This window comes from Oncorhynchus mykiss, chromosome 7 (genome assembly GCF_057628025.1).
Source record: "Oncorhynchus mykiss isolate SJ-2025 chromosome 7, ASM5762802v1, whole genome shotgun sequence".
NCBI classification, from domain to species: Eukaryota; Metazoa; Chordata; class Actinopteri; order Salmoniformes; family Salmonidae; genus Oncorhynchus; species Oncorhynchus mykiss.
This window is the reverse complement of record NC_143028.1, coordinates 38983146-39010713: the sequence shown is the minus strand read 5'-3', so window position 1 is coordinate 39010713 and position 27568 is coordinate 38983146. Positions and strand designations below refer to the sequence as shown.

General features: G+C 42.3%; 4 protein-coding genes across 7 annotated transcripts; 2 read left to right on the top strand and 2 right to left on the bottom strand.

Moving 5' to 3' along the window:
• The first annotated feature begins 1293 nt into the window (after positions 1–1293).
• lbp/bpi-1 (LBP (LPS binding protein)/BPI (bactericidal/permeability-increasing protein)-1) lies at positions 1294–8488 on the top strand. Its single transcript, NM_001124585.1, is given in 16 exon segments — positions 1294–1360; positions 4248–4365; positions 4460–4574; positions 4694–4825; positions 5180–5335; positions 5485–5548; positions 5708–5768; positions 5982–6073; positions 6172–6348; positions 6438–6497; positions 6674–6841; positions 6933–7000; positions 7092–7134; positions 7217–7280; positions 8067–8143; positions 8285–8488. Coding segments are annotated over 15 exon segments (1422 nt in total). The 5' UTR covers positions 1294–1360; positions 4248–4262; the 3' UTR covers positions 8327–8488.
• Positions 8384–13262, bottom strand: cdk5rap1 (CDK5RAP1 mitochondrial tRNA methylthiotransferase). Its single transcript, XM_021609420.3, has 13 exons — positions 12627–13262; positions 12422–12525; positions 12285–12319; positions 12076–12176; positions 11744–11954; positions 11431–11551; positions 11086–11316; positions 10484–10581; positions 10309–10364; positions 9984–10114; positions 9602–9751; positions 9061–9201; positions 8384–8786 (listed from the first exon to the last, which is right to left on the bottom strand). The coding sequence occupies exons 1-13, from the start codon at positions 12913–12915 to the stop codon at positions 8709–8711; spliced, it is 1746 nt and encodes a 581-aa protein (XP_021465095.2). The 5' UTR covers positions 12916–13262; the 3' UTR covers positions 8384–8708.
• A 1161-nt stretch (positions 13263–14423) lies between these two features.
• ghrh (growth hormone releasing hormone) lies at positions 14424–17846 on the top strand. The gene is made up of 5 exons (XM_021609419.3): positions 14424–14605; positions 16314–16415; positions 16546–16650; positions 17025–17153; positions 17326–17846. Exons 1-5 carry the CDS (start codon positions 14523–14525, stop codon positions 17393–17395), a joined length of 489 nt encoding a protein of 162 aa, XP_021465094.2. The 5' UTR covers positions 14424–14522; the 3' UTR covers positions 17396–17846.
• rpn2 (ribophorin II) lies at positions 17675–27563 on the bottom strand. Of its 4 annotated transcripts, none has more exons than XM_021609412.3 (17): positions 27081–27563; positions 26368–26555; positions 26074–26169; positions 25734–25909; positions 25416–25491; positions 25141–25275; positions 24749–24925; positions 24280–24398; positions 24041–24146; positions 22066–22157; positions 21783–21897; positions 21393–21674; positions 20977–21072; positions 20553–20628; positions 20308–20437; positions 19545–19639; positions 17675–18323 (listed from the first exon to the last, which is right to left on the bottom strand). In XM_021609412.3, exons 1-16 carry the CDS (start codon positions 27091–27093, stop codon positions 19588–19590), a joined length of 1929 nt encoding a protein of 642 aa, XP_021465087.3. In that variant the 5' UTR covers positions 27094–27563; the 3' UTR covers positions 17675–18323; positions 19545–19587. The 4 variants fall into 4 exon arrangements, with proteins under 4 accessions (XP_021465087.3, XP_021465091.3, XP_021465090.3 ...); XM_021609416.3 differs by lacking the exon at positions 27081–27563 and adding an exon at positions 26942–27060; XM_021609415.3 differs by lacking the exon at positions 19545–19639.
• Positions 27564–27568: the final 5 nt, after the last annotated feature.

The window sequence follows — 27568 nt, the reverse complement described above, 5'->3', positions numbered from 1 at the left end:
GCCAACCGGTACCTTTTCCCCACCTCTGGATTGTTGACCTCTGCCTACCCTGACCCTGAGCCTGCCTGCCAACCGGTACCTTTTCCCCACCTCTGGATTGTTGACCTCTGCCTACCCTGACCCTGAGCCTGCCTGCCAACCGGTACCTTTTCCCCACCTCTGGATTGTTGACCTCTGCCTACCCTGACCCTGAGCCTGCCTGCCAACCGGTACCTTTTCCCCACCTCTGGATTGTTGACCTCTGCCTACCCTGACCCTGAGCCTGCCTGCCAACCGGTACCTTTTCCCCACCTCTGGATTGTTGACCTCTGCCTACCCTGACCCTGAGCCTGCCTGCCAACCGGTACCTTTTCCCCACCTCTGGATTGTTGACCTCTGCCTACCCTGAGCCTGCCTGCCTGCCAACCGGTACCTTTTCCCCACCTCTGGATTGTTGACCTCTGCCTACCCTGACCCTGAGCCTGCCTGCCAACCGGTACCTTTTCCCCACCTCTGGTTTACTGACTCCTGCCTGCCTTGACCTGTCTATTTCCTGCCCCTGTCAATTCAACGTGTCTGCATCTGGGTGGGCAGATTAGTGAAGTTGCAAGAAAGTCAATATCAATATTCACAAATAATGTATTCAATTATCTATTAGGCTAAAGCAATCATGTGTTATTAAGAGCACCTACACCTAATGGTTTAATTGCTTTACAAATTGTACTCCGGACACCAGAGATGGACTTGATGCGGAGGTTGGCTCAGAAATGATGGGCAGATGGTGTTAGACTACCATCTACTGTAACCAAAATAAGCAATTTTTACATCCTAAAATATCTCATTTCCACAAATCAGTTTTGGTTGCTTGGATGGTTATTCATTATCACAATCAAAATCTTAGGGTATTGCAAAAATACCAGTCTTCCTTCAAAAAGCCAGACCGCAGTAATCCTTATGTTCTTGATAAGAGTGAATGACGGAATGGTACACTACAAGACATTACTACTGCAATTATTAGTTGGCTTTGCATCAAACCATGTTACCAAGTTTCATTGGTACTCATAAACATTCCATTGTTTACTCTTTCTTTACTGTATATCCTGAACACATCCCTCTCTGAATGGTAAAATTAGTCTGTTAACATAACTAAGGGAACAGCTAACATTCACTAGATTGTCCTTCTTTGCACAAAATTCGCTCCATCCTCTCCATTATCCACAGAATGGGTAGTCTCAGTAAATGCATTTCTCAAACAACTCTTCCTGGTTCAGAGAAGTGAATTAAAGGCCATGTGCCTCTCTTCCCCTTTCACTTTGCCCTGCCGCCAGCCAGGGTGCAACAACAACAGAAGTTCTACACCACTTTCTTACTCGTGCATAAGGTAACTACAGAGTTGTGCATGACTAATTATGCTTTATCTAATACAATGTAACTCATATATGTTATGAGCGGTACTGTATACCATGTGGACTGTTTCTCTCGGTTTAAAAGTGATCTCGTGTTTAAAGAAGTGTCAGGGTATGAGAGAACCAATGTTGGTGTGTTTTGCAGGTATTTATGGGAAATTTATTTTAGAGTGCCATGGTGTTATTTTATGAAAGCGGTCACTCCTCAATCACCACTGAGTAAATAGGCTAGAGGGTGGGTGACAGACAGTGGGGTAAATTATACAGTCTGTCAAAAGCAGTGTTGGGGAATAGTGAACTACGTGTAATAAAACTACATTTTGCAGTAGCTTCAAATCTAGGTAGTGTATTCATCAGTAATTAATGACTTTTTTTTGCCATGTAGCGCTGTACTGTAGCTAACTACTGAAATTACACAATATGTTTTTGCAAAAATAAAATATATGTGAAGTAGGCAATAATGTCCATTCTTTTTTGGCATCAGACCTGCTTAATTGTCACTTGAAACATTGTTATTGTGTTTAATAGGCTAAATTACACATTCACATATGTTTTTGCATTTTGATTTCTATAATAGTTCCGACTTAGATGTGAAAATACTCCACAAAGTAGTTTGGATGTAGTGAACTACTTTTCCAAAGTAACTTCAGTTAAGCAAACTATCTTTTTCTAGTGGGTAGCTTGAGCGTAGCTTAAAGGGAAATTCCACCCTAAAACGATCTGTTCATATTTGTTTCATTAGTCCATTGTTGACATAGTCCCAAACTGTTTTGCTTGGCAGCAATCAAGTTTTCGAGATAGATAACATAAAAAAATATATATATGAAATCCTCCCCATATGATACATTCTGCAAAACGCAGCATCACATGATGCAAAACGCAGCATCACATGATGCAAAATGCATCATACGGGGAGGATTTCTGTATTTTGAAAGTTACAGCTTCAAAACATTTTCCTTTATCTTCTTCCAGCATAAAGTCACTGGTAGTTTGGTAAACTATATTTTCCAAGTAGCTTTTCCAAAAGTGCTCTCTTTTTCTCTGGGTAGTTGAGCAACTGTCTATATGTGGTTTGAGAATTTCTTCAACATTCTCAATTTGAAAAGCCATCTAAAACTAATACCAGTGGGGAGGGCCTTCAACAAACAGCCAACTCTGTACACCGAGTTCCTTCAAGCGCACTAGTCACATGTCTGTGATTTAGCAAGCCAAATCGGTCTACTTTCTTTTCCTTGCCTCTGCTCATTTCAGGCAAAGCATAATTCAATATAGGCCCAGCTCACGCTAACTCCTCACGGGTCGTGTGTCTTTATCTGCAGCTCTGACAGAAACACTCAGCTCTTTCAGAGCCTTAAAGTGAATCAAGTCTGGATTGTACCATTTGGGTTTCTTCCCCATCCCCCAGGGCTCCAATCGGGACCTGTAAGGCCACTGTCATGGCTGGTTACATTATCTGATTGTCTGTCATTCAGAATCAGTTACCAGTCAACAGAAAGAGGGTATAACTTCCAAAGTGATGATCACTGGGGTACTAAGCATGAGCATCTGTTGGTCTGTTAAAATTATGATGATCAGATAATGATACCAGTTCAGTTTCCTTTTTTGCCATTCTGACTGCCAAGCCCAAGATTGTGCAACTCCTCTTTAAAAGGATATGAAATATGGGACTTTCTTTCCCCAAGTGTTGATGGTGTCAGAGAAGCTGCGTGCAACAAAACAATAAGTATTTGTCCATACAGAGATAGAACTGAGCGTTTTTCCCTGTGTGCGGCTGCTCGGCCATGGAAACCCATTTCATGAAGCTCCCGACAACATCTCCCACTGGAATCATGTAGTAACCAAAAAAGTGTAAAACAAATCTAAATATATTTTAGATTTTAGATTCTTCAAAGTAGCCACCCTTTGCCTTGATGACAGCTTTGCACACTCTTGGCACTCTCAACCAGCTTCACCTGGAGTTCCCAAATATGCTGAGCACTTTTGGCTGCTTTTCCTTCACTCTGCGGTCCAACTCATCCCAAACTATCTCAATTGGGTTGAGGTCAGGTGATTGTGATCACTCTCCTTCTTGGTAAAATAAACCTTACACAGCCTGGAGATGGGTTGGGTCATTGTCCTGTTCAAAAAGAAATGACAGTACCACTAAGCGCAAACCAGATGGGATGGCGTATCGCTGCGGTAGCCATGCTAGTTAAGTGTGCCTTGAATTCTAAATAAATCACTGACATTGTCACCAGTAAAGCACCCCCGCACCATCAAACCTCCTCCTCTTCCATGCTTCACAGTGGGAACTACACATGCAGAGATCATCCGTTCACCAACTCTGCATCTCACAAAGACGGTGGTTAGAACTAAAAATCTCCAATTTGGACTCATCAGACCAAAGGATTGATTTCAACCAGTCTAATGTCTATTGCTCGTGTTTGTTGGCCCAAGCAAGTCTCTTCTTATTATTGGTGTCCTTTAGTAGTGGGTTCTTTGCAGTAATTCGACCATGAAGGCCTGATTCACGCAGTCTCCTCTGAACAGTTGATGTTGAGATGTGTCTGTTACTTGAACACTGTGAAGCATTTAATTGAACTTTTGAGGCTGGTAACTCTAATGAACTTATCCTCTGCAGCAGAGGTACCTCTGGGTCTTCCTTCATGAGAGCCAGTTTCATCATAGCGCTCAATGGTTTTTGCGACTGCACTTGAAGAAACTTTCAAAGTTCTTAAAATGTTCCGAATTGACTGAATAGCTAAATTATCCATGATATGACCATATTAAAACGATTCCATGTCAGCTCAGAACCAACCCCCCCCCCAAACAATTCACCTGCATTGTAGAATATATATCATTGTTGGTTTGTCCTCCATACAGGTGACTGTAGTCAAGATGTCTCCATGCTGTTGGCTGGCTCTGTTGGCTCTCGTCCCCTTTGCTCTGGCCACCAACCCTGGAGTCAAGGTCAAACTCACAGAGAAGGGCATTGAATATGGTAGGTGTAAGGCAAGGGCAATAGAGCTAAATGAGTGTGTTTGTGTGTTGTGATCATTCTGTCCCAATCCCCTGCTATCCTGTCTTCTTCACAGGCAAACAGATTGGGATGGCATCTCTGCAGCAGAAACTCAAGACCATGAAGGTCCCAGACCTCTCTGGGACAGAGCGAGTTGCTCCCATTGGCAAGGTCAAGTACAGTTTGACAGGGTAAGGGAGTAAATCCAATATATTGCATTGATCTGCATATCTCATGGAAATTTTTGTTAATATCGTCAACTGTGCTGACAAATGTTACAGTGTTCACAATACTCCATTTAATCCTCCAGAATAACGATAGTGAATCTGGGACTGCCGTACTCTGCTCTGGCACTGGTGCCAGATACTGGAATCAGCCTAAGCATTACTAATGCCTTCATCAGCCTGCATGGGAACTGGAAGATCCGATACCTCAGTTTCATGTAAGTGCATCCTCGGGCCCAGCTGGAGTGTTCCAAGCAAGCTGGAACTAAAGGCTGCACACCAGTAGAGGCTGTTGAGGGGAGGATGGCTCATAATAATGACTGGAATGGTGTCCATGGAGTCCATGGAATGGTGTCAAACACAAAGATGTGGTTTCTGTATGGTCGATACCCCTCCGTTGACTACATTCCAGCCATTAGTATGAGCCGTCCTCCCCTCAGCAGCCTCCACTGCTAAACACCCAGTACATCCCCAGGACAAGGTTTGAACAACACTGTACAATTTTCTCTTAGGCCTGTCTACAAAACAAAGGACTCGATCCACAATCCTTATTTTTCTCTGTAACAATCTAGAAAAGACAGTGGCTCCTTCGACCTGGAGGTGAATGGACTCACCGTCACTGACAGTATTACAATCAAGAGTGATGAGACTGGCAGGCCAACGGTCAGCAGTGTCAACTGTGTGGCCAACGTGGGCAGTGCCAGCATCAAGTTCCATGGTGGAGCAAGGTAACTCGACTATAAAGCTGCACAAGAAACTCCAGTCCACTAAAAAATTTGTGAGAATGCATGTTGCCGACTAAGGAAGCCTAATCAAACCGCAGTGTCATAAAATTATTGCAATGTGGATTTCTTGTGCTTTGGTTCTTGTTTCCCAGCTGGCTATACAACCTTTTCAGTGTCTACGTTGACAAGGCCCTGCGCAGTGCTCTGCAGAAACAGGTGAGAGACAGTGTAATGCCAGACCGCAAACTCAACCAATAACTCTCTTCCTCTCTGACTGATCTCACTTCCTCTTTGACTCAACTCACTTCAACAATCACAACTGGTTATTCTTCTTCTGTGCTCTTGGCAATAATAATCGCTGTTTCATTGTTACAGATCTGTCCCCTAGTGGCTGATACTATTACTGACATGAACCCACACCTCAAAACTCTCAATGGTATTTTTTTAATTTCACCTTTATTTAACCAGGTAGGCTAGTTGAGAACAAGTTCTCATTTGCAACTGCGACCTGGCCAAGATAAAGCAAAGCAGTTCGAAACACAACTTGTACATAAGAACGTATGATAAGGAATCGATTAGTTCATTATTGTGTAATTCATAGGCTACTAAATTGATTTAAAAAATATATATATATTCTGCCATCTTGAAGTTCTAGCCAAAGTGGACAAGTATGCTGAAGTTGAATATTCCATGGTGACATCACCCACCATTTCAAATGCCTCCATTGATTTCAGTTTGAAGGTGAGAACTCCCGATTATCTGACAACAATTGCATCCGTTGAAAGGTGTGAACAAGCAAGAGGCATAAAGGTCAAACCTCTCTCTCTCTCTCTCTGCAGGGTGAGTTCTACAACATTGGGAAGCACCAGGAGCCTCCGTTCTCCCCCACGCCCTTCTCCCTGCCTCCTCAGGTCAACAACATGCTCTACATCGGAATGTCAGCCTTCACCACCAACTCTGCAGGCTTCGTGTACAACAACGCTGGAGCACTTAGCCTCTATATCACCGATGATATGGTGAGGATTCCTTCACAACTGCAAACGTGTTTGTTCCAGACTCATCTACAGAGTGATACAGAGTCCTCCTCTCTATTTTCCCCTGACAGATCCCTCCAAGCTCTCCCATTCGGCTGAACACCAGAACGTTTGGGGCCTTCATTCCAGAGGTGATAAACACAACCCACCACATTGTCTTCATTTTACCTCACGATATTCAGAATAGTACAGAATGACATTACTGTCCCTCTAGAAACAGAAACATGCCTTTGTTCAAACATCTAAGTAAGGATACCATGAGTGTTCTTCTCAGGTCAGAAGAGTGAAGATGTTCTTCTGTGCTCAGATAGCCAAGCGTTTCCCTAGCATGATGATGAAGCTGCTGGTGAAGACGGTGAAAGAGCCCACCATCTTCTTTGAGCCCAACAACGTGACTGTCCAGGCCAGTGGCAGCGTGACGGCCTACGCCATCCAGCCCAACACCACCCTCTCTCCCCTCTTCGTCCTCAACATGGTCAGTCAGTCACTCAATCAGGAGGTAGAATGCCGTAGGTCAGACTGTCAGAGTGGTACATGACTCGACAAGATCTCTGTTCTCACTACAGGAGGGTAGTGTCAGTGCTCGACTGTACGTGACCGGGGTGAAGTTGGCCGGGGCTGTCACTCTGAACAAGTGAGTGTGATTGTCTACACGGGTGCAAAAGGGGAAGAAATTATTTTTCAGAAACTGACCAAAAGAATTGAATGCGGTCTGCTTTTCACAGAATTGAGATGACTCTGGAAACGAGTTATGTGGGACAGTTTCAGGTAAGAATGACATTCAGAGCTTGTAACTTGAATATAACTTGCTTTTTAAACACTAAAACACACTGAATCTAAACACAAACAGGTTCGATCTCTTGACAACATCTTCCTGATGGTCCTGAAAGTGGCTGTGATACCAAAGGTCAATGGTGAGTGCTTTCCTTCCTTGATTATTTATATTTGAGTCGTTCCATATTTAGGTGGAAATTGTGCACCAATATTGAATTTTAAAAGCCTGTTATATTAAATAAAGTGCTCATTAATATCAACCACGTGGAGAATTCAATAAATCTATCACATCTAGGAAGATTTTAACCCATTTAATACCCGAATTTCTCCAAGTTGAATGATCATTGTAAAACCCTAGTTATTTTGTTGCTTCGACTAAGTCATTTCTGAATATTATTTATTTAATGTGATTAGTGATTCATTTACGTCTGTCCCTCATTTTAAGGTCAACCCTGAACTCTCGTTTTAATATGGTGAAAATATTCCTTTTTAAAAATGTTGAAAGAAACATTGAACATCTAACAGTCAAATCATAGTGTAAAAGCAGGTGAGCAGGTTATACACTTCTCAGCCATTTTCTGGTGTTTTGTGGTGGAAAACTGAGTGGGTCGAGCATAACACGTCAACCCCGTTACCCATAGACAGGCTAGAAATGTTAATAATTTCATTTTTATTAATGAAATTTGCGTTCAATTACCCTCCCTGTGGCACACAACAAGCTTCTAATCCCCCTGTCACCAGGGGATTTATGAATGATTTAAGATGAAGTCATCAATCCTGTTACTTCATTTAAAAAAATGTAACCCCGAGGTTGAAAAACACATTTTTTTATTTTGGAGTAAGATTCAGGGCCTTTTGAGGAGTGTACTGGTGGAAGGACACAAACGGTTTCTGCAATGATTAACCACTGTGTTTTTATCCTATAGCTCGCCTAGAGAAGGGTTTTCCCCTTCCCTCTATTGGAAAGATGAACCTTGTCAACACTCAGCTGCAGGTCCTGAAGGTACATTATATCTAAGAGCTCAGTGCTACCAACATCTATCATTTACACTATCTCCTATACTATAAACAGTGTGTTTGTGTCCTATATTTGACAAACTACTGTGTCCTATATAAGCAACTACTGTTGCTTTTCTCTCTTCAGGACTACATGCTGATCGGGACAGACGTTCAGTTCACAGGATAAGTGCCATGTAAATCTCATCGCAAATCAACAATCAAATCAAACCAATGAGACATGCAATTAACGTTTAAAAATCTAAATGTATTACACATAGCAATACACCACATTCTTAAATATCTTTCAATCATTGCAGTATTCCACTTTTGTCCAATTTATAATTATTATATTTGCATAATTAAACAAATCACAAATCTTTTTTTACATTGTATTTTAATTTGACAAAAGTCTTCTTCAGTCAGTTGTCTCTGGATTGGATCTTTGTCGATGTTACATCTGCGTCGTGGTGCCACAGAAGACGTCCACTTCACACTCACTTTCAGGGTACAGAGGACTAGACACCGTATCTAGCGACTGAAGCCAGTTGTCCGTCATGGCGGTGGTCAGGTCAACGTGTGGCTGAGTCACTCAGAGAGGTGTGGCTGAGGGCGTGTCCTCTCAGGCTCTGGGAATTGGCTGATTCTATCTGTATAGGAGACAGGCCAGTCAGTCACAGGGCAGGAACAGCGCAGTTCTAAGCATGGTGCCCGATTACCTTTAAAATGGCTTATTTCTTGAAAATAACTACTTAAGCCCTTATGAAGGACCTAAGCATTTAAATAAACATCCATCAAAGCAAAGCTTTTCATACATTCAGTATGTGTTCATACATACAGTATAATTGAAAGAGAGAAGTCTTGCTGTGACTCAGTGTGATAGAAAACGTCGTATGAAACAGCTACGGCAGAATGAAAGTGTACCTTGACCAGGACATAATCTCCCGGGTTGATGGGGGAAGTGTGCGTGTCAGTGGGCTGACCAGCCACTTCCTGCCGAGGGAAAATCACCTTCAAGTTCCCATCGTTCCTCCCACACAGGTCCTGAGCTGATCTCTTACTCTCCTGGGGAAACGTGAAAACAAGGTCAATTGATATTGGAACGATGTGGGACAATTAAGTACCATTGCCTGTATGTGAATTAAAGTGGGTTTTACATGAATCGCCCGGTGATTTTTGAATCCTCGTTGGCTCGACCTGCTATAATACTACGTTTGCATGCCACGGGTAAATATGAATAGGTCCGGTCTAAATTGCTAGTTTCCCCATGCAGGGTAAGTCTGAGGTGTGGGGAGCAGAGGCTCACGGCTCAATTAATTTGATTTTAAACATGTACATTATGCTAATAGTAACCATATGAGTAGGGATAGGAGTTTCTCCCCATCAGGTCAGGTGGAAAGGCCAAGCATTGGGCCCAAGATATGAGGAGTGTTTTATTTCAAGAGCAGAAGAAAATGGTACTCACTCCCTCCACTAGGACGAGCTGTGTTCTGCCGATGAGGGCGGAGTTGACCTTGGTGGCCTCCTCCCTGAACATGCAGATGAGCTCCTCGAGCCGCCGCTGCTTCACCTCCGCTGGCACGTCGTCCTGAAGACGATGGAACGCATGGGTTTTCTGGGAAAGAGGACACAGCAGTGTACACAGGATATACGGCATTAACACAATAAATGACATTTAATTTACTCTTGAATATATTGTCTAATTTAGAGGGGCCTGGATTTCGTAACACAAACTCTATGGGCCCCTGAAAAAATATATATATATGGTTGTGAACCCATGCTCTACACCAATGGTATTGACAGAACATGTGGAATCATTTCCAGTACGTTAATTGAGTTGAACAGACCTTCCGCATACTGTAGGCAAAGAGGAAGCCCACGTTGTAGCGCACCTCCCTGATCAGAGACAGGGTCTGCAGGTGGTCCTCTTCTGTCTCCCCACAGAACCCAGAGATGAAGTCACTGCTCAGGCTCACCCCTGAGACAGACACACAGGACTGAACCGTCACTGACCCAATGGCAATAAGACAGTCGGTGCTTTGAAAAGCACATTACACAAGATGCCATTGGCATGCAGCCAATGTGCATAGCCAAACCGGTCTGCAGCGGTTACCTGAATTCACAGCAACTATTCATCACAAAGAAACGTATAAACAAGTTGAGGTGGCCTACCTGGGATTATTCTCTTGATGTTATCCACAAGCTCCAGGTAAGCCTCCCTACTATAACTGAAATTTCCAAAATGGACACAATTAAGACGACAAACATATTTGAATCTGTTTCCATGGATCTAGTTACATTTCTATTTGAGAGCAGAGTAAAAGCTGAAACAGAGGAGCTGTATTACCCCCTCCGCATGGCCTGTAGGACTGTGCTGCTGCCGCTCTGAGCCGGGAGGTGGATCTGCTTACAGATGTTCGCCCTCTCTTTTATCAGCTGCAACACCTACACACAAACACCAGTGTCAAAATGTCCATGTCAACATGTCAATGCTGAGAACAATCTACTTCATAAACTGGGTGGTTCGAGCCATGAATGCTCATTGGCTGACAGACCATATACCACGGGTATGACAAAACATGTATTTTTAACTGCTCTAATTACATTGTTAAGCAGTTAATGATAGCAATAAGGCACCTCTGGGGTTTGTGGTATACGGCCAATATACCACGGCTAAGGGCTGTAATGCAGGCACTCCGCATTGCGTAATATCAGCCCTTAGCCGTGGTATATTGGCCATATACCACACCCCCCCCGTGCCTTATTGCTTAAGTATATCCTTCAATGGTCAAATGTTTACCTTACATTTTTTGCTTGTGATTAGTGTTTGTGTGTAGCAGTGAACAGAATAACAACAAAGTGCATTCTTTACAATCTTACAGACTATTAGAATAACAATATAATCCCAAAACTATTAACATCAGTTTGCCTTTTGGACTCCATTTGTACCTCATCAGGGAAGTCCTTGGGATGAGGGGAGGTGAACCTGATTCTCATGTCCGGGTCTATGAGGGACACTCTGTCCAGCAGGTCAGCAAAGCGCAGGCCCCCGGGCCGGGCTCGGTACACCGTCCTAAAGCCCCGGCTCAGCTGGCCTGGCTCTGAACTACAGAACTGTTCCTCTGATGTGTCCCTGTAGCTGTTCACATTCTGACCCAACAGGGTCACCTCCTTCACACCCTGGTACAGAACAAAACCACAGTAATGCTAAGAATAGCTTAAGCCTGCATACAGTCTATTAAGACACAAACAAGAGAAGTAACTGCACACCTGAGAGACATTTAAAACACCTACCTGCTCCGACAGGATATGGACTTCCTCAAGGATAGAGGACACTGGTCGACTCCTTTCTCGACCTCGAGTAAACGGGACAATGCAGTAGCTGCACATGTTATCACATCCTCGCATGATGGACCTACAAAGCAGAGAGGGACATGAGGATGCAGGATCAAGGCCAATTTCCTGTATTCGATTCTATATGTAATTCTAGGGTCCTGTGTAACTCATCTGATTGTAAATGGTAAAATGCACCAGAGTACATTCAACCTGACGAATAAACACTTGCCTAGCTGTACAAGATGTGACAGACAGTCAGAGAGACACTCACACAAAAGCGCTGTAACCCTGGGGGGAGTGGTGAACTGGCATGACATCAGCATATGTCTCCTCTAGAGACAGCAGCACGTTGCTAGCCTGCTGACCACCATGGGCCACAGACAGGAGGCGAGGAAGGTCCCGGTATGCATCTGGACCAGCCAGAACATCCAACAGCTTCTCCCTCTCCAGCAGCTCAGACTTCAGCCTCTCGGCCATGCAACCTGGGACCACAAACATACAGGGGATCAGAGCCAGCACATATGCTGTGTTGATCCTAGAGTGTCGGTTCAGACAGAGACATCAAATGTATCATAGTTACAAGTCAGACTGTAACTCATTCACCTAAGACTCCAATTTTCATGGGTACGCGGGTCTTTAAGCGTCTTTTCTTCATGGCTGTGAGTTGACGTAGTCTGTTCCAGATTGTTTGTTCGGCTTTTTCTCTGTGCGAAGCAGGGCAGGGAAGAGCTTGCTTGAGTATGTTGAAAGTTCAGTGAACAAAACTTAAGGAAAAATGCCTCCCTCTGTCCCAAAAAGACTTGGAACTTTACCTTATGGAGCATGTAACAAGGAGGACAACATCAGCCTGAAAGAGATAAAATGTATATTTTAACCAACAGGTTTCTGTCAATAGAAATATTTGGTAATGTACATTTTAATCCTCCTAAAAAGTGAACGTCACGTGTACCTCAGCGACATCACTTGTGCGTTGATATCCCTTCTTCTGCAATATTGACCAGGCAATTTCTGTGTCGTTGACGTTCATCTGACAGCCATAGGTTTCAAAACAGACTGTAAAAATAAAAAAAATCAACATGCATTATTTCAACGGTCATTAATCAACGGAAGAAGATTTTTTTTAAATCCGCGATGTTAATGTGCAGTGCACAAACCTGTCCTAGAATTCCCACTTTCTGAGTCCTCAGGAAGATAGGCATCCTTGTCAGTGTCTATCAAATCATCAGTGACAACAGGTTGCTGTTTGTTGATAGAAGCTCCCTTGACAAAGTAATGAAATCTTGGACCTGTGGCTATTTGAGTCTTGAATTTATCTGCCCTGCTCTCCTCGTTTGAATGAACGCTGACTGGCTTTGAACAACACAATCTGTGTTGCAAACTCCATCTAGGTAACCATTGTTCAAAAGTAAGAAAAATAGGTCTTAAACGGTTGGTGTTTCTCATATTTGTCAAATAATAACGGCAATTACTGCGACATTTTTTGCAATGGGTGAAAATGTGAAAACAATGTTCAAAATAGCTAACGTTAGCCAGCTAGTGGCTTGACATCTGAAAAAGAGCCCTCCGAAATTGTACTCAGCAGGTGCTGCAGCTTTCGTATGTCATAATTCTTCTTTCTGCACATGAACTTGTCGGTTAAATACTAAATTTGCACTACTAAAGTCGTTTTAATCCTCAAGTTGTCATTCGGTACACAAAGCAATTCGCTAGCGTGATCTTGTGTAAACAACTGCAGTCTATCAATCGCGTCCTCAAGGACGTACAATATTGCGGTCCGTCTTGAACCAACTATTTTACAAAAGGTTCCACTGTGACAGTGCCTTCGTTGTGCACCTTGAATGAATCTGTACTTAACTACAGAAAAACTGTTCCATTAATATACATTATATTCCAGATGTATTTAAACAAATAAAACATATAGATATTATACGGACGTGCTACCTGTCCCAGACCTATTATTTGACCATGCTGGTCATTTATGAACATTTGATCATCTTGGCCATGTTCTGTTGTAATCTCCACCTGGCACAGCCAGAAGAGGACTGGCCACCCCTCATAGCCTGGTTCCTCTCTAGGTTTCTTCCTAGGTTTTGGCCTTTCTAGGGAGTTTTTCCTAGCCAACGTGCTTCAACACCTGCATTGCTTGCTGTTTGGGGTTTTAGGCTGGGTTTCTGTACAGCACTTTGAGATATCAGCTGATGTACGAAGGGCTATATAAATAAATTTGATTTGATTTGATTAGATATGACCAATGAAAGAGAAGGGAGAGAAATCTAAAGCATACCTCAACCAGTACGGTGAAAGGAAGAGAGAGAGAGATAAAGAGAGCGATAGAGGGGGGGGAGTGGGACACACAGACAGGCAGAGAGGTTAGAGCGAATTTAACATCAGAGGTGATGTCATTGGTGTCTTTGATGGTTTGGTTTAAAAGGTTTATTCAGAGAGTGATGTCCACAAAAAGCTGTTCCATCATTTCTTCTGAGATGATGACCTGAACTGACATCAAGGACTGCGGGAGAAGGACCCAATATAATAAACTCACGCTTAATCCAGGTAACTTTAAGGTAACTAACTTTGTGTTTCAGATTTGATAGTGTGTGTCAAGAAGACCATTTGATGATATAATTACATACATTGATATTGTAACCCTTTTAACTATATGTCAATCACTTTTTAAAAATAAATATAACATTTCTATTGCTAACATCAATCATACATGGATGTTTAGGTATCAAATACAATCACTACACGTTTGTGCTTTAATTATTTATTGGTTGGAACATCAAACAAAAATATATATTACCTGAGTAAAGTTACCCATGTAGTGGATAAAGACATTTCACATTATAGCAAATATTTACTTAAATTTAGTTACACTGAAAAATCCATACTTTATCTTTGTAAAAGTAATCATCCGAACAATATATCAAGGCTTCCTCTCCAAGAGAACTCAGTGTCTACTGCAGTGATATCAGATCAGGGGCCAACTGGCTTCAGCGTATTTTCTAATGTAATTTTAACCCATTTCTTCTTGTTTTCCAGAACTAGTCATGATGATGGATCGCGCTGTACTGCTCGTTTTCTGCTGTCTGGTGATGTCTGTATCAGTTGCCCCACTCTACCCATCTATTAGGTAAGAATCCAATCAATCTGCATGATAGCAATTTTGTTTAAACATTTAAAGTCATGTTAATAGCATTAAAATGTCAAAAATATAAACCAACATGCTAATTTGACAAATATTGTATCTAACATGGGTTGTATGACCAATTGTCCAATATAATTATTATTTCGAAAATGTTTCTGATAATACATTTTAAGTTTGCTATCTAAGAAAAGCATGCTGATACTACTTGAGTTTAAATAATTAAATATTATTATGATTGCAACTGTTAAAGCTCACTAACCATAATGAACTTGAATACGAAAGAGTGATTTATGATTCTAGTAGATTACTGCTAGAGCATCCAAAATAGTTCTGTCACTTGTCATATGATTCAATTACATTTTTAATCAATTCGCTTTTCACGAACCCCTAGTAGCTATGTCGGTAGTGGTGTGCATTGCCTTTTGAGTGACATTTACAACACTCCAATGTGTAACTGTTCTAATACCAATCTCTGTGGAACAGCAGCTAAACCCCCTCAGTAAAATATGTTACTAACCCTCTTGTTAAACAGGCTAATGACGTAGAGCTTGTTGAGTGGAATGATCCACACCTGAACTGCAGTTATCCCCCCTACTCTGCCCCCAGTCTCCTTGACCAGGGGCCAGGTATACACAAATAGTCTCTGCTAGCTCCCTTTCCAAGAATTCAATTTTCACCCTGTGCTGCTGAAAAAAATGATGTAATGCTTCATCCCACTGATGGACGATGTAACAATGGAATGAACATGAGGTGTGGTCAGTAACAGACAAAGACTGGACTGCCAAGAGAGAGCAGAAAGAAACAGAGAATAACTGCAGCCAGCAGTGTGTCTCTGAACACGATGCTTTAAATCTATCAGGGGTCAGTGTGCCTGTCATAGTGTGCCCTGTCTTTTTGTTATGCTAACAAGGGTCAAGATGTCTGGATTAGTCACTAAAAGGTGTAACATTTGCACAGCACATTAATCACAGCATCCGGGGGCAAAGTATGAGACGATTGTTCTGCATATCCGGAAAAACACATCTACTGAAAATGATCACTTGACCCAACTACAATTGAGATAATAGCATTTGAAGTATGGTTGTTGTTTACGATAACATTTTTTTAGACAGTTTATTTTGAATGTTATCTTTATAATTCCCTATAAAGATTAGAGCTGCCCAGACATTTTTGTTGTTGTGATTTCACTTGGTTTTGCGAAAGTTACCGCACCGGTGATACACTTCCTCATGCTTGTCCTGCAGTTGCAGAGATAAAACATGAAAAAAGCCTCCATACACACCCAAATATATATTTTTAGAAACGGCAACGCTCTCGGTATAATGATGCAGGTCTATTGATGTTATACTCATGAAATTGTTATTCCGAACTTAATCTAAGTGAAATCTCACAAAAAGCATTTGACTGCCCACTGGGCACAGACGTCAGTTCAACGTTTAGTTTTGATTTACATTTGGATGAGCTGTCAACTAATGTGAATTCAATGTGAAATCAACAAAACATTTCACTGTGTCATTGGAAAAAAAAAACACCTAATGCCCTTACCTTGATGACTTTTTGCAAATTCAATCAGTTGATTCAACTTCATCACATAGATTGAGGGTTGAAATGTGGAAACAACTTTGATTCAAACAGTTTTGCACAGTGGGTGGACACGTCATACCATATTTATGTGACGTGTTTTTTTCCCCAGGTTTGGTCAGAGGGACACGTCCATCCTGATGACCTCTATAGAGCATCCCATGCAACTGCTGAAAGAAAACAGCACTCCCTTGACACAAAAAGCCGAACTGCGGTCAGTGCCACCCCAAAATCTGAAATAGCTTTTGTTGTTATACAACAAAATGGTATCAAGGCAATGACTGAACTTTCAAATTCTACACATCTATCCATGAAATGATCATGTGCTCCCTCCCATCTTTCAGATCAGGAAGACATGCTGATGCTATCTTTACCAACAGCTACAGGAAGGTTCTAGGTCAAATCTCAGCCAGGAAATTCCTACAGAGCATCATGGGAAAACGGCTACAGTGAGTAGTGGCTGTTTATGCAATCTATCAGTAATAATATACTATAGTTAAGCAATAAGGCCAGAGGTGTGGTATAAAGCCAATATACCGAGGCTATAGGCTGTTCTTTGCACGACACAATGCGGAGTGCCTGGACACAGTCCTTAGCTGCAGTATTTTGGCCATACATCACAAACCCCATATTGCGATTATAAACTGCTTACCAACGTAATTAGAGCAGTAAAAAACTAATGCTTTGTCATACCTGTGGTATACAGTCCGATATACAACACCTGTCAGCCAATCAGGGCTCAAACCACCCAGTTTATAATTAAGTATAGAAGCACAAAAAAATGTCATACTGTACTTATTCTATTCTTTTTTTTCAAACCCAGAGAAGAAGGCCGGAGCTATAATGTGAAATGCCAGTCAGACATTTACGAGGGCACCTACAAACAGGACCTGACATCTGTTCAGAGAAAACAGAGTTACAGAGGACAGCAAAACAATTTCAAGATGCCAAGGTACAGTTCCCACCCAGTACATGGTTTTGAAATCATGATCTCACTGCAGACAAGTTATCTGTAAGCCTTCAGAGCATACACATGTCGCCAAATTGTAATCTGTGAAGTGTGTCTCGTGGAAATGCATAGTTGTGATTGAACTGACATTCCTACTTAAAATGTTCTCTTCCAGACTATGTAGAGAATGTAAGCGAGGACAAAGTGAAGACAAGAAGTGTTTATCTCCAACCCTAATGACCTGAAAATGTCAAAATAATAAAAAATTAAAAGCTATTTTACTATCAAAGCTTTGAGTCAAGAAAATCAATGTCGCTCAGTTCATACACTCTGGCAAACAATTGTACTAAAGGATATGTAACCAGTTTTCACAATAAAGCAAAGAGATTTGATATGAGTCTAGTGCATTAATTTTACTTCCTACCAACTGAAACAAATGCATTGTATAGGCACTATTATTTCTAGGACTTGAGTATGATAGAATTAGTGTGTATTGCACCAATAAGAAACAGCAGTACACTAAACATTTATCACCATTTATTTAATTACAAAAACACCAGATTTTCTAGGACTGCCCATTTTATTCTGGGGGGGGTCTTTATTATAATGAGTGAATAGCTCACACCCTCCACATGTAATTCAGTGAGGAGACAAGCAAATAGACTTACGATGACCATGTCAGTGAAGACACCTCAATCAACTTCTATGAAAAGGGCTTGTAAAATTGATGACTACCTTCTTGATGCAAATTTTTACAAAGCAGTGGTAAGATGGGCACTGAGAAACATGAATGTACAAAAAAAAAAAATCCATCCACATTTCATTATGAAACCACAAAAGTATATCCCCAAGCCCATTATAAAAACAAATATAAGAAAAAGGGCATTTGCAAAATGGTCAAACAAAAATGAAGTGCAAGGATGGTTAGCGTTGCAGACGTCAGCAGGAGCATCTGTGTCAGTAAACATCTGTCCGATAAAATCAAAGGTCTCGGTAGAGTTAACATTTACTTTCAAATTAAGTCAAACTGCATTTAAAATGTTCTATTGGATTCATGGAATAACATGTCTTTGATGACAGTCTGATGGTTGATGTGTCCTTAAAATGACTCCTTGAAAATCAAAAACTAAGCATCTTAAGTCTCCAATCTTCGGTCATCATTTACTTGCAATCCTGCCAGAGAAGAAAATAGATACATAAGTCCGTTTGTTGCACATGTTAATTATCAGACAAAGACCTTAAAAAAAAATGTTTTTTAACAAAAAAATGTAACCTACAGTGAGCTCCAAAAGTATTGGGACAGAGACATGTTGTTTTGGCTCTGTACACCAGCACTTTGGATTTTAAATTATACAATGACTATGGAGGTTAAAGTACAGACTGTCAGCTCTAATTTGATGGTATTGTAATCCATAACAAATCAGGTCAAACATTTAGAAATTACAGCACTTTTTGTACATAGTGTGCCGCTCCCCCCTCAATTTCAGAGGACTAAAAGTATTGGGACAATTTCACTTGAATAAAGTAGTAAAGTTCAGTATTTGGTCCCATATCCTAGAACGCAATGATTGCATCAAGTTTGTAACTCTACAAACTTGTTGGATGCATTTTCCATGCGTTTTGGTTGTGTTTCAGATTATTTTGTGCCCAATAGAAATGAATAGTAAATAAATGTAGTGCCATTTTGGTTTCACTTATTGTAAATAAAGATGAATGTTTCTAACACATCTACATTGTGGATGGTACCATGATCACGGATAATCCTGAATTAAAATCGTGAATAATGAGGAGAGAAAGTTGGGAGGCTGAAATGCTAATCTCCCATGTTAATATAATGTCTTTGGGGGTATGATATTTGTGCACGCATCTTTCTCACTCATCATTATCCGTTATCATGGGAGCATCCACATTAATGTAGAAGTGTTTAGAAACATTTTTTACAATAAAAGTGACAACATTATTTTACAATTCATTTCTATTCGGCACAAATGTAAAACTGAAATGAGATCTTAAAATGTAAAGCCTGCATGAGAAGTCCTGGATACATTAAAATCACATCCGATGTAAGAAACTGCACACATTTCTTTCCAGCATAAGGATGAAGTGTACAGGATTTCGCCGCAACAGAATATGAACGGAAGAACAATGAGGATGATAGGATAATGCGGGAATGAGGAAGCACCACACACGTTGCATCTTTAGAATAACCATGTACAATGGCAGGCAATATTAAGATTAATAACTGGTGACATGGACAGGATGGAAAAGGTGAGCAAAGATGATTTTTATGATGGGATGAGCAAGATGTTGGTGAGTGAGCACTGCACCACACAGCCATGCATTACACAGGGCAATGGGGATGCACTGGGATGCAGTCCATAGAGATGCCCTTACTTCAGCCTGGAAGACTGGCCCTTTGTTATTAGAAAACAGGCCTTTACCGCAGGCTCCTATACTTTGCCAACCTACTACTTTGCTCTGCGGCAATCCTGAAAGAGAGAGATGTAGCAAGGAGTAGACAGGAGTTAGGGAGACAGGAGGGCACTATAGGAGACGGTGGCTAAAGAAAGTCAGGCTAGTCAAGTTTCATCAATTGTGAAATTATATCCACTGACTCCACATCAACCAAAAGGAGCATGAGACTAGAATATGGTTAAAAGGACTGGGTCAGAACGGACAGGAGTAAGGTGCAGTAATTCCACAGTAATACTAGGCAATTAGAGCTTGAAGCCTTCAGCCAGTGACACTTATTACCGCTGTGTCTCGATGGCCTTTGGAGAGCCCTACATGTGGAAGGCTTGAGGGGAAAAAAAAAAAAAACACCCACACAGTTCAATCTGGCCAGGCCCTCTCATGCTCCCAGTAGACACACGCTCTACAGCGGTGGCTCCACTCTTCTGCTAGCCTGGCTGGGCAAAGGGCCCCTGGGGGACACACACTGAGGGGGCAGCGCGTCACAGTAGGCCCTTACACACGATCTCAAGGGCCTTGAGTGAACGTCCGGCAGCCACAATCTCAGAGAAGCACCAAGAGGACCCAAAGCCCCAGAGTCCTTCTCATATGAAGAGGTCAAACTTTCTCCCTGTGGTCAAGAGCTCTCTAGGCAGGAAATCTGACAGTCAGTCTGTGTTTTTGCGAAAGCTAACAGAGGCCATACCTCTTGACTGCTTTCTGGGCCAACATGCGGTTTCCAGCCAGGAAGGTGAGACTGCCGATGATGGCCAGGTACTTGAGGGTCTGGAACATGTTGAGGTGAGTCCAGTAGACATACATCAGTCCCAGCATGCCTGAAACATCACAATAAACAGAGTAAAAGGTGATAAACTAGGAAAAAGAGATATCGGTGGAGTGACAATGCCAGTAGTTTCCATTGTAATCCATGACTCAGAACTCTGTACTCACATGCGTGGCCCACATGGAAGAGGACAGCGCTGGGGGAGAGGCTGAAGTTTGAGATGTTGGCCCCGAGTTTGAACCACTGAACAGAGAGGGGGGCGAGAACAAGAGAATATTGTTCATGGACCACGGCAGTACAACAAAAGGTCTGGAAACTGATTAATTTACAATGCATTGATGCAAGCCTTTCGCAGTATGGACAATGTCGCCACACAACGGTGTCAGAAATTACATACAGCATCACTATTGTCATTTCAAATCAAAACAAGTGTTAACCAAAAACCAAGGCTCATTCAGGAAGTATCAAGGTTTTATTCTAAAGGGCCTTGCTAAACAGAAAAGGCAGTGAAGAGGCAGATGTGAAAATGTTCTAAAAATAAACCTTTGGACCTTCATACAATTCCAAACTTGAAGAAGTAAAGAGTGTCACCAGAATAAGCAGCAGCAGGAAGGGTGAGAGGACGAGGGCTGTGAAGGCATTGGACACCACTGTGGGTGGCTTCTTCTCTGGCTCCCGGAACAGGTGCTACACACGACAAGAACATCAGGTCAAGTCCACCTATTTGTTTCAATGACCACGCACAACATGGACATTGGCATAATCGTTAACCCAAAACCGTAGCAAACGAAAAAGAAGTTTATCGGACAAATTCAGGTAGTTCCCGCCTAGTTTTGTTCCTAGTGAACACACCCCAGCTATTCATCTATTTATTTGTCAAGGACCATGCACAACATGGATACTGCACCAGAGTTAGCTTAGATATGTAGCTCATTTCAAGCTATGACTAGCAACCAGAAGACTAGAGAAACAAACCAATGTGTTTATATGCAAGACTTGTTGTTTACCTGGATATCTGGCTTAGGCATGTAAAGGGTCTTAGATTGGATGGCTGCTGGGGCCTCCTCATCAAGGAACTTCAAGACAACGTCAGCCACGTTCCACAGAATGGGGTTCTCCAAGGTGGCATCTCCCACAATGAGGTGGAGGGTATATGTTCCAGACATTGAGTCAAACTCAGACTTCCTCTCGGCTATGTCCAGCTCAAACTTGTAAAGGTTCTTGCTGTCAGGCTCGGCCACAAACACAACCTCCTGGCCAGTTTTATGATTGTGCAACCTCACAAAGGTCTGGAGAGAAAGATAATAACAATACTCAAGAGATATAATAGCACAATGTTGACAGAATGAGAGTATGAACATAAAAATGTAGACCCACAGGAACAGCCAAATCTCTACCTGATGGGGAGTGAGCTCTACTCCAGTGTCGACATCCACTAACTGGAATGTCATGGCAAAGTTCTGGTGGCTGTCTGCAGTAAAAGAACCCTTGGCCTTGAAGGGATAGTCCACCCTGGAAAATAAAACAATTATATTTTATATATATATTTTGTGTGGCTAATGGGTAGGGCCATGAGCTTTTCCTGACCATACAACCTGCAGGAAATAACTCGGTCTTAGTTATGGGTCTGACAAAGGCAGTATTAAAAAGGGCTTCATATACGAGATTGGGCTCCCTAACCTGGATGTCTTGGTGCCGATGCTCTGGTCTTTATCCACTACGGACAGGTCCATATTAGTGATGGCCACCTCAGTGGACACCTTCACTTTTAGCTGAAGGCATGTGGGGAGAAGGAGAGAGAGAGAGAGAGATGGAGGAAAATGAGAAATTCAAGGGAATTCATACGGTGAAATTCACATGCAAATTTCAGGGTGATTAGTGTCACATTTATGGTGAATGAGTGTCAGAGAGTAAAAGTAAATGCTAGAGGTTAATTGCTTTGACACATGGTTAAGTAACATAAAGGTTTGTAAGCTAATGAAAGCGGCTACTAAGTAATAATCCTCCATTTCGAGCACATTGAACTGCTAACCTTTTGGCAAAAGCGAAAGGCAACTGACTTAACTTACAAGAACTGTAACTTCTCACAATTACAAATCCAAAACTATATACAGCGCATTCGGAAATAATTCAGACCACTTGACTTTTTCCAAGTCAAGGCTGTAAGCCTTAATCTAAAATGGATTCAATTGTTTCCCCCCCCCCTTCACCAATCTACACACAATACCTCATAATGACAAAGCAAACAGGTTTAGAAATGTTAGCACATTTTTTACAAATAAAAACCCTGAAAAATTACATTTACGTAAGTACTCAGACCCTTTACTCAGTATTTTGTTGAAGCGCAGGCTCTGGCTGGGCCACTCAAGGACATTCAGAGACTTGTCCCGAAGCCACTCCTGCGTCGTCTTGGCTGTGTGCTTAGGGTTGTTGTCCTGTTGGAAGGTGAACCTTTGCCCCAGTCTGAGGTCCTGATCCCTCTGGAGCAGGTTTTCATCATTGATCTCTGTACTTTGCTCTGTTTAGCTTTCCCTCAAGCCTGATTAGTCTCCCAGTCCCTGCTGCTGAAAAACATCCCAAAAGCATTATGCTGCCACCATGCTTCACTGTAGGGATGGTGCCAGGTTCCCTCCAGATGTGAGGCTTGGCTTTCAGGCCACAGAGTTTAATATTGGTTTCAATAGACCAGAGAATCTTGTTTCTCATGGTCTGAGAGTCCTTTAGGAAAATTTCAAGTGGGTTGTCATGTGCCTTTTACTGAGGAGTGGCTTCAGTCTAGCCACTCCTCCATAAAGGCCTAATTGGTGGAATGCGGCAGAGATGGTTGTCTTTCTGGAAGGTTCTCCCATCTCCACAGAGGAACTCTGAAGCTCTGTCCGACTGACCATCAGATTCTTGGTCACCTCCCTGACCAAGGCCCTTCTCCACCGATTGCTCAGTTTGGCCGGGCGGCCAGCTCTAGGAACAGTCTTGGTGGTTCCAAACTTCTTCCATTTAAGAATGGAGGCCACTGTGTTCTTGGAAACCTTCAATGCTACAGAAATGTTTTCGTACCCTTCCCCAGATCTGTGCCTCGACACAGTCCTGTCTCGGAGCTCTACTGACAATTCCTTCGACCTCCTGGCTTGGTTTTTGCTCTGACATGCACTGTCAACTGTCAGACCTTATATAGACAGGTGTGTGCCGTTCTAAATCAAGTCCAATCTATTGCATTTACCACAGGTGGACTCCAATCAAGTGGTAGAAACATCTCAAAGATGATCAATGGAAACAGGATGCACCTGAGCGACATTGAGTCTCACAGCAAAGTGTCTGAATACTTATGTAAATAAGGTATCTGTTTTTTTCCTTTGTAATAAATTTGCCAACATTTCTAAAAAGCTGTTTTCGCTTTGTCATTATGGGGTAGTGTGTGTAGCTTGATGGGATTTTTTTTAAAACAAGGGTGTAGCGTCAAGGGGTCTGAATAGGGGTCTGAATAGTTTCCGAATGCACTGTACCTTTTATACTTGGTGATGAGTGAACAATGCCCCCATTTTGGACAAATGTAAACTGGCATAAACTTTCAAATAATATAGAAGATTGTTAATCTTGCATGTAAGCGGGTACAAAATTATCCCCAATACATTTTCTCTTGAAAAGATGGCCAGCTCACCTCAACCTGACTGGCAACCAATCGGGTGTCCCCGGTGATAGCCACAGAGAACTGGTAATATCCACTGGCTGGCTGGCTAGTCATGAAGTTCAGTTCAAAAATGCCACTGTCAAAACAGGTAGAAAGAATTATACACTACAAACACTGCAACGCAGACATACACAAATAATCCATATTAAAAAGCAACACAACTAGCAACACAACTAGCAAATTCTCATTTTTCTGTCTAACAAACTTACTCCCTGAGGGAGAAAGGTGCCTGGGTGAGTATGACGTTCTTAGAGACCACAGCTTGAGCAGATTCCACCACCACACTGGCTGAGGCAAGAGGATTGGAGAGGACATCAGTCACCAGAAGCTGTGGTAAAGACAAGGAGGCAGAAAGATGTCAGTGAAAAGAAAAGCATCATGTGAGAACGAAGACCATGCTCAGTGGTTGACTAGAGCAAGGTTCCCCAAATTTGGTTCTGCTCCCATCCCCTGGGAGCACATTTTGTTTTTTTGCCCAAGCACTGCACATTCAAAGCTTGATGACAAGTTGGTTATTTGAAATCAGCTGTCTAGTGCAAAAACTAGAAAACATGCACCCGGGGCCCATGCGAAAACCTTCAAATGTGTCTCAAATTGATGACGACCAAATAATGGACATTACAAAAATGAAGTGTAGTCAGTCACTGATTTAGAAACACCGGTCATAGTGGAGTGTACCTGCAGGATTGGCTGGTTGTGGGAGACGGTGGCAGGCCCCTGGGCGCTGACGATGACTGGCACCTGGAAGCGGTTGTTGGATAGGGCGGCAGCAGCACAGGCTACGCTGAATGCCTCAGACAGGGATTGCCAGGACTTCTTACTGAACACAGAGTTCACCAGCTGGATCACCTGGTCCTGTGAGGAAAACAGCTCACATTAGTTCCACATGCAGTTATTTTAAAATAGGTAGGTTGGTGTTGTTATTCCAGATTTCTATTATCAAGTATTATACAGAGGTCTAATACATGACACATGTTCAGGAAAAATCCCTGGCCCTACTCATGCAGCCTGCTTTCCTTCAACTCCCCTGCATCAATCTACCACCCACATAAATTGTGAGAGAAGTTTACCTCTTTGAGAGGAGGCTCTGTATCCACATGGTCTGAGAGTGTGTAGGCTGCTGTCACAAACAGGGCAGTTGCCTCAAGTCCCTCTTCGAACTGGAGGTACACTCCACCCAAGTCATCCAATCGTGCTGCAAGATCCTTAAGAGGGAGAGAAAGGTTCAAATACAACACCTCCGCTTAAGAAACCAGTTTGCATGGGAGTAATTAGTAACTTTGTCAAGTAATTTACCCGACTAAACCTGCAGCACAGCACCACCTGGTGGACTTGTGAAACTCACCTCAATCTCCTCCAGGATTCCTCCAAAGTCAGCCTGCTGGGAGAGACGGGTGGCAGTCTGGAGTGCTGTGGTGATCCTGTACAGAAAGACAAGTAAAAGAACAGTCACAATACAATGACAAAACACATCATGGCTTTAGATCCATGTCCATAGGAATATCTTCTGTTCAAAAGCAGAGTTTGTTTGAAACGATTCAAAGTAACAATTAAGTTCAGAAGCTTATTTCTAGCAGTTAAACAAGGCAGATCTCACAGAATATCAAATAAATTATCCAGCAGCAAGTCTGATCCACCTGCCAGGCTAGCAGATATTACTCACGCCAAGACGTTGTCCTCTTTAGCAATACGGGCGACCAGGGCACCGACGACTTCCTGTGAAGCCAGAGGAAGCCCTAGGGAACTGAGGGCGCTAACAGCTCTGAAGATCTGCGTGACTGTGGAGTCCTCGCTGACTGCTGCCAGAAGGATGTCACGGGTCTCATTGGACACCGGGATCTAAAAGAGGATGAATAAAGAACAGAACCAAGCTATTAGTGAAGAATTCACTGGCAGAGCATCCAAAAGCACAAACACAAATGCTGTTCGCCGGTTCATCTTGCTGGAGGAGCAAATGACATGTTTTGGTCAAATAGAATCAAGCACCATATACAAGTACCTACCTCACAGTCTGAGATGGCCTGACTGGCCTCAGCAGCAAAGAAGAGGGAGTCGACACTCATGGGGTCCAGTTGGGCCTTCAAGAAATGACAGGCATCCTGCAAAAGGAAAAACAAGGATTTGATGAGGCAAACTGTACTAGTGTCTACCTTGGATTTTTTCTGGAGTGGAAAACATTGTGGACGTGAATAGCAAAGGTGCAAACTTAACACTAGTGCAAACATGTCATAGGCTACATGTTTTGGGTCCTCCAGTCAAGCCCCTTTACTTTATTACTTAGTAGCCCGTTTTCTTACATTTTCATCAGCAATTGAGGCTCCAAGCTTGCTTAGACCAACAATCGAGTAGTATGCTGATGCCAGGTCTGTGAAGGGTTGGCTCAGGAGAGCTTGAAGTCTCGCAACGTCTGACAGGGAAAGGTGATGGGATGGGGTCAGAGCCTGGGCTCCGAGAGCCACGGTGAGGAGAACCAAGCTGAACAAACCTGTGGGCACATACATGATGGTTACAGGAAATATTGCAACCGTTTTAAACGTGTGAAGTCAAAGTGAAGTAGTTCGTAGACTCAATCATGCAGCCATTACACAGAAACCCATGCAGAACATCCCATTCCTTAACTAGAGGAACCAGCTTAGTTATCTAGCTAACTTACCTAACTAATTTAACAAGCTAACCAGCTAACGTGAGCGAGAGATTTCAAACTCACTAGACATAGTACAGACAACGCTAGTTCGTATTCAATCCAATGATCTTCATGATGATGTACCTGTAAAATACATGTCTAGCAAGATCCCGCTTGCTAGCTACGACAACCGTGTTAGCTAGCTTATTAACGTTCGCTTCCACTGTCACTCCAAATTCATTACATACCTGCACGCGTTATTTATAGACTACGAAAACTCTGCTTATATAAAAATCACCGCTAGATTATATTACTAAATTATAATAACCATTAATACGAAGTGTACTTATATGGTATTTAGGGCAAACAAAACCCTAAAATACTTACGAGGTTGGGCCATTTCTTTTCTTCTAATGCAGCGTCACCAAAGAGTCGGAATTGCTTCCGGGATCCAAGCCTTGGACACTACCATTTCAAAGACAAGGGGTGGTAATTGCATTTTCAGTCTTGGTACGTATTATTATTATTAAGACACACACCTTTCACATAACGTATTGTGTCCAACTATACTACAATAAAATAACATGTTTAGATCGCATATCCTCAGATGCTTTGTTTTATTCCATGCTCAATCTAACAGTTGTTACCCCTATTCGTGTAATTGGTTACAACCAAATCCTGCAAATGAATGAACTTGTTCGGACATCAGAACCAGAGGTTTGTTGGACCATCTGAAATGTGGGCGAGAATAATTTACGTTTTGAAATATAAAATAAACTATCCGCAAATATTGTACATTTACATACAAATTCACATTTTATTTCAGTGCCTTTCAAAAGTTACCGGGCTCCCGTGTCCGCCCCTGAAAACAAAAA

What these genes read in the sequence shown, in the direction of transcription:
- cdk5rap1 (XM_021609420.3), bottom strand. Translation starts at nt 12,915, where the DNA reads ATGAGAAACACCAACCGTTTAAGACCTATTTTTCTTACTTTTGAACAA. An exon ending in AAGTGGGAATTCTAGGACAG is followed by an intron (nt 12,526 to 12,626) that starts GTTTGTGCACTG and finishes TTATTTTTACAG; the next exon opens with TCTGTTTTGAAACCTATGGC. An exon ending in CATCAAGAGAATAATCCCAG is followed by an intron (nt 10,115 to 10,308) that starts GTAGGCCACCTC and finishes TGTCTGTCTCAG; the next exon opens with GGGTGAGCCTGAGCAGTGAC.
- ghrh (XM_021609419.3), top strand. Translation starts at nt 14,523, where the DNA reads ATGATGATGGATCGCGCTGTACTGCTCGTTTTCTGCTGTCTGGTGATG. An exon ending in CCACTCTACCCATCTATTAG is followed by an intron (nt 14,606 to 16,313) that starts GTAAGAATCCAA and finishes TTTTTTCCCCAG; the next exon opens with GTTTGGTCAGAGGGACACGT. An exon ending in ATCATGGGAAAACGGCTACA is followed by an intron (nt 16,651 to 17,024) that starts GTGAGTAGTGGC and finishes TTTCAAACCCAG; the next exon opens with AGAAGAAGGCCGGAGCTATA.
- rpn2 (XM_021609412.3), bottom strand. An exon ending in GAATCCTGGAGGAGATTGAG is followed by an intron (nt 25,276 to 25,415) that starts GTGAGTTTCACA and finishes CTCCCTCTTAAG; the next exon opens with GATCTTGCAGCACGATTGGA. An exon ending in ATCGGCACCAAGACATCCAG is followed by an intron (nt 21,898 to 22,065) that starts GTTAGGGAGCCC and finishes TTTATTTTCCAG; the next exon opens with GGTGGACTATCCCTTCAAGG.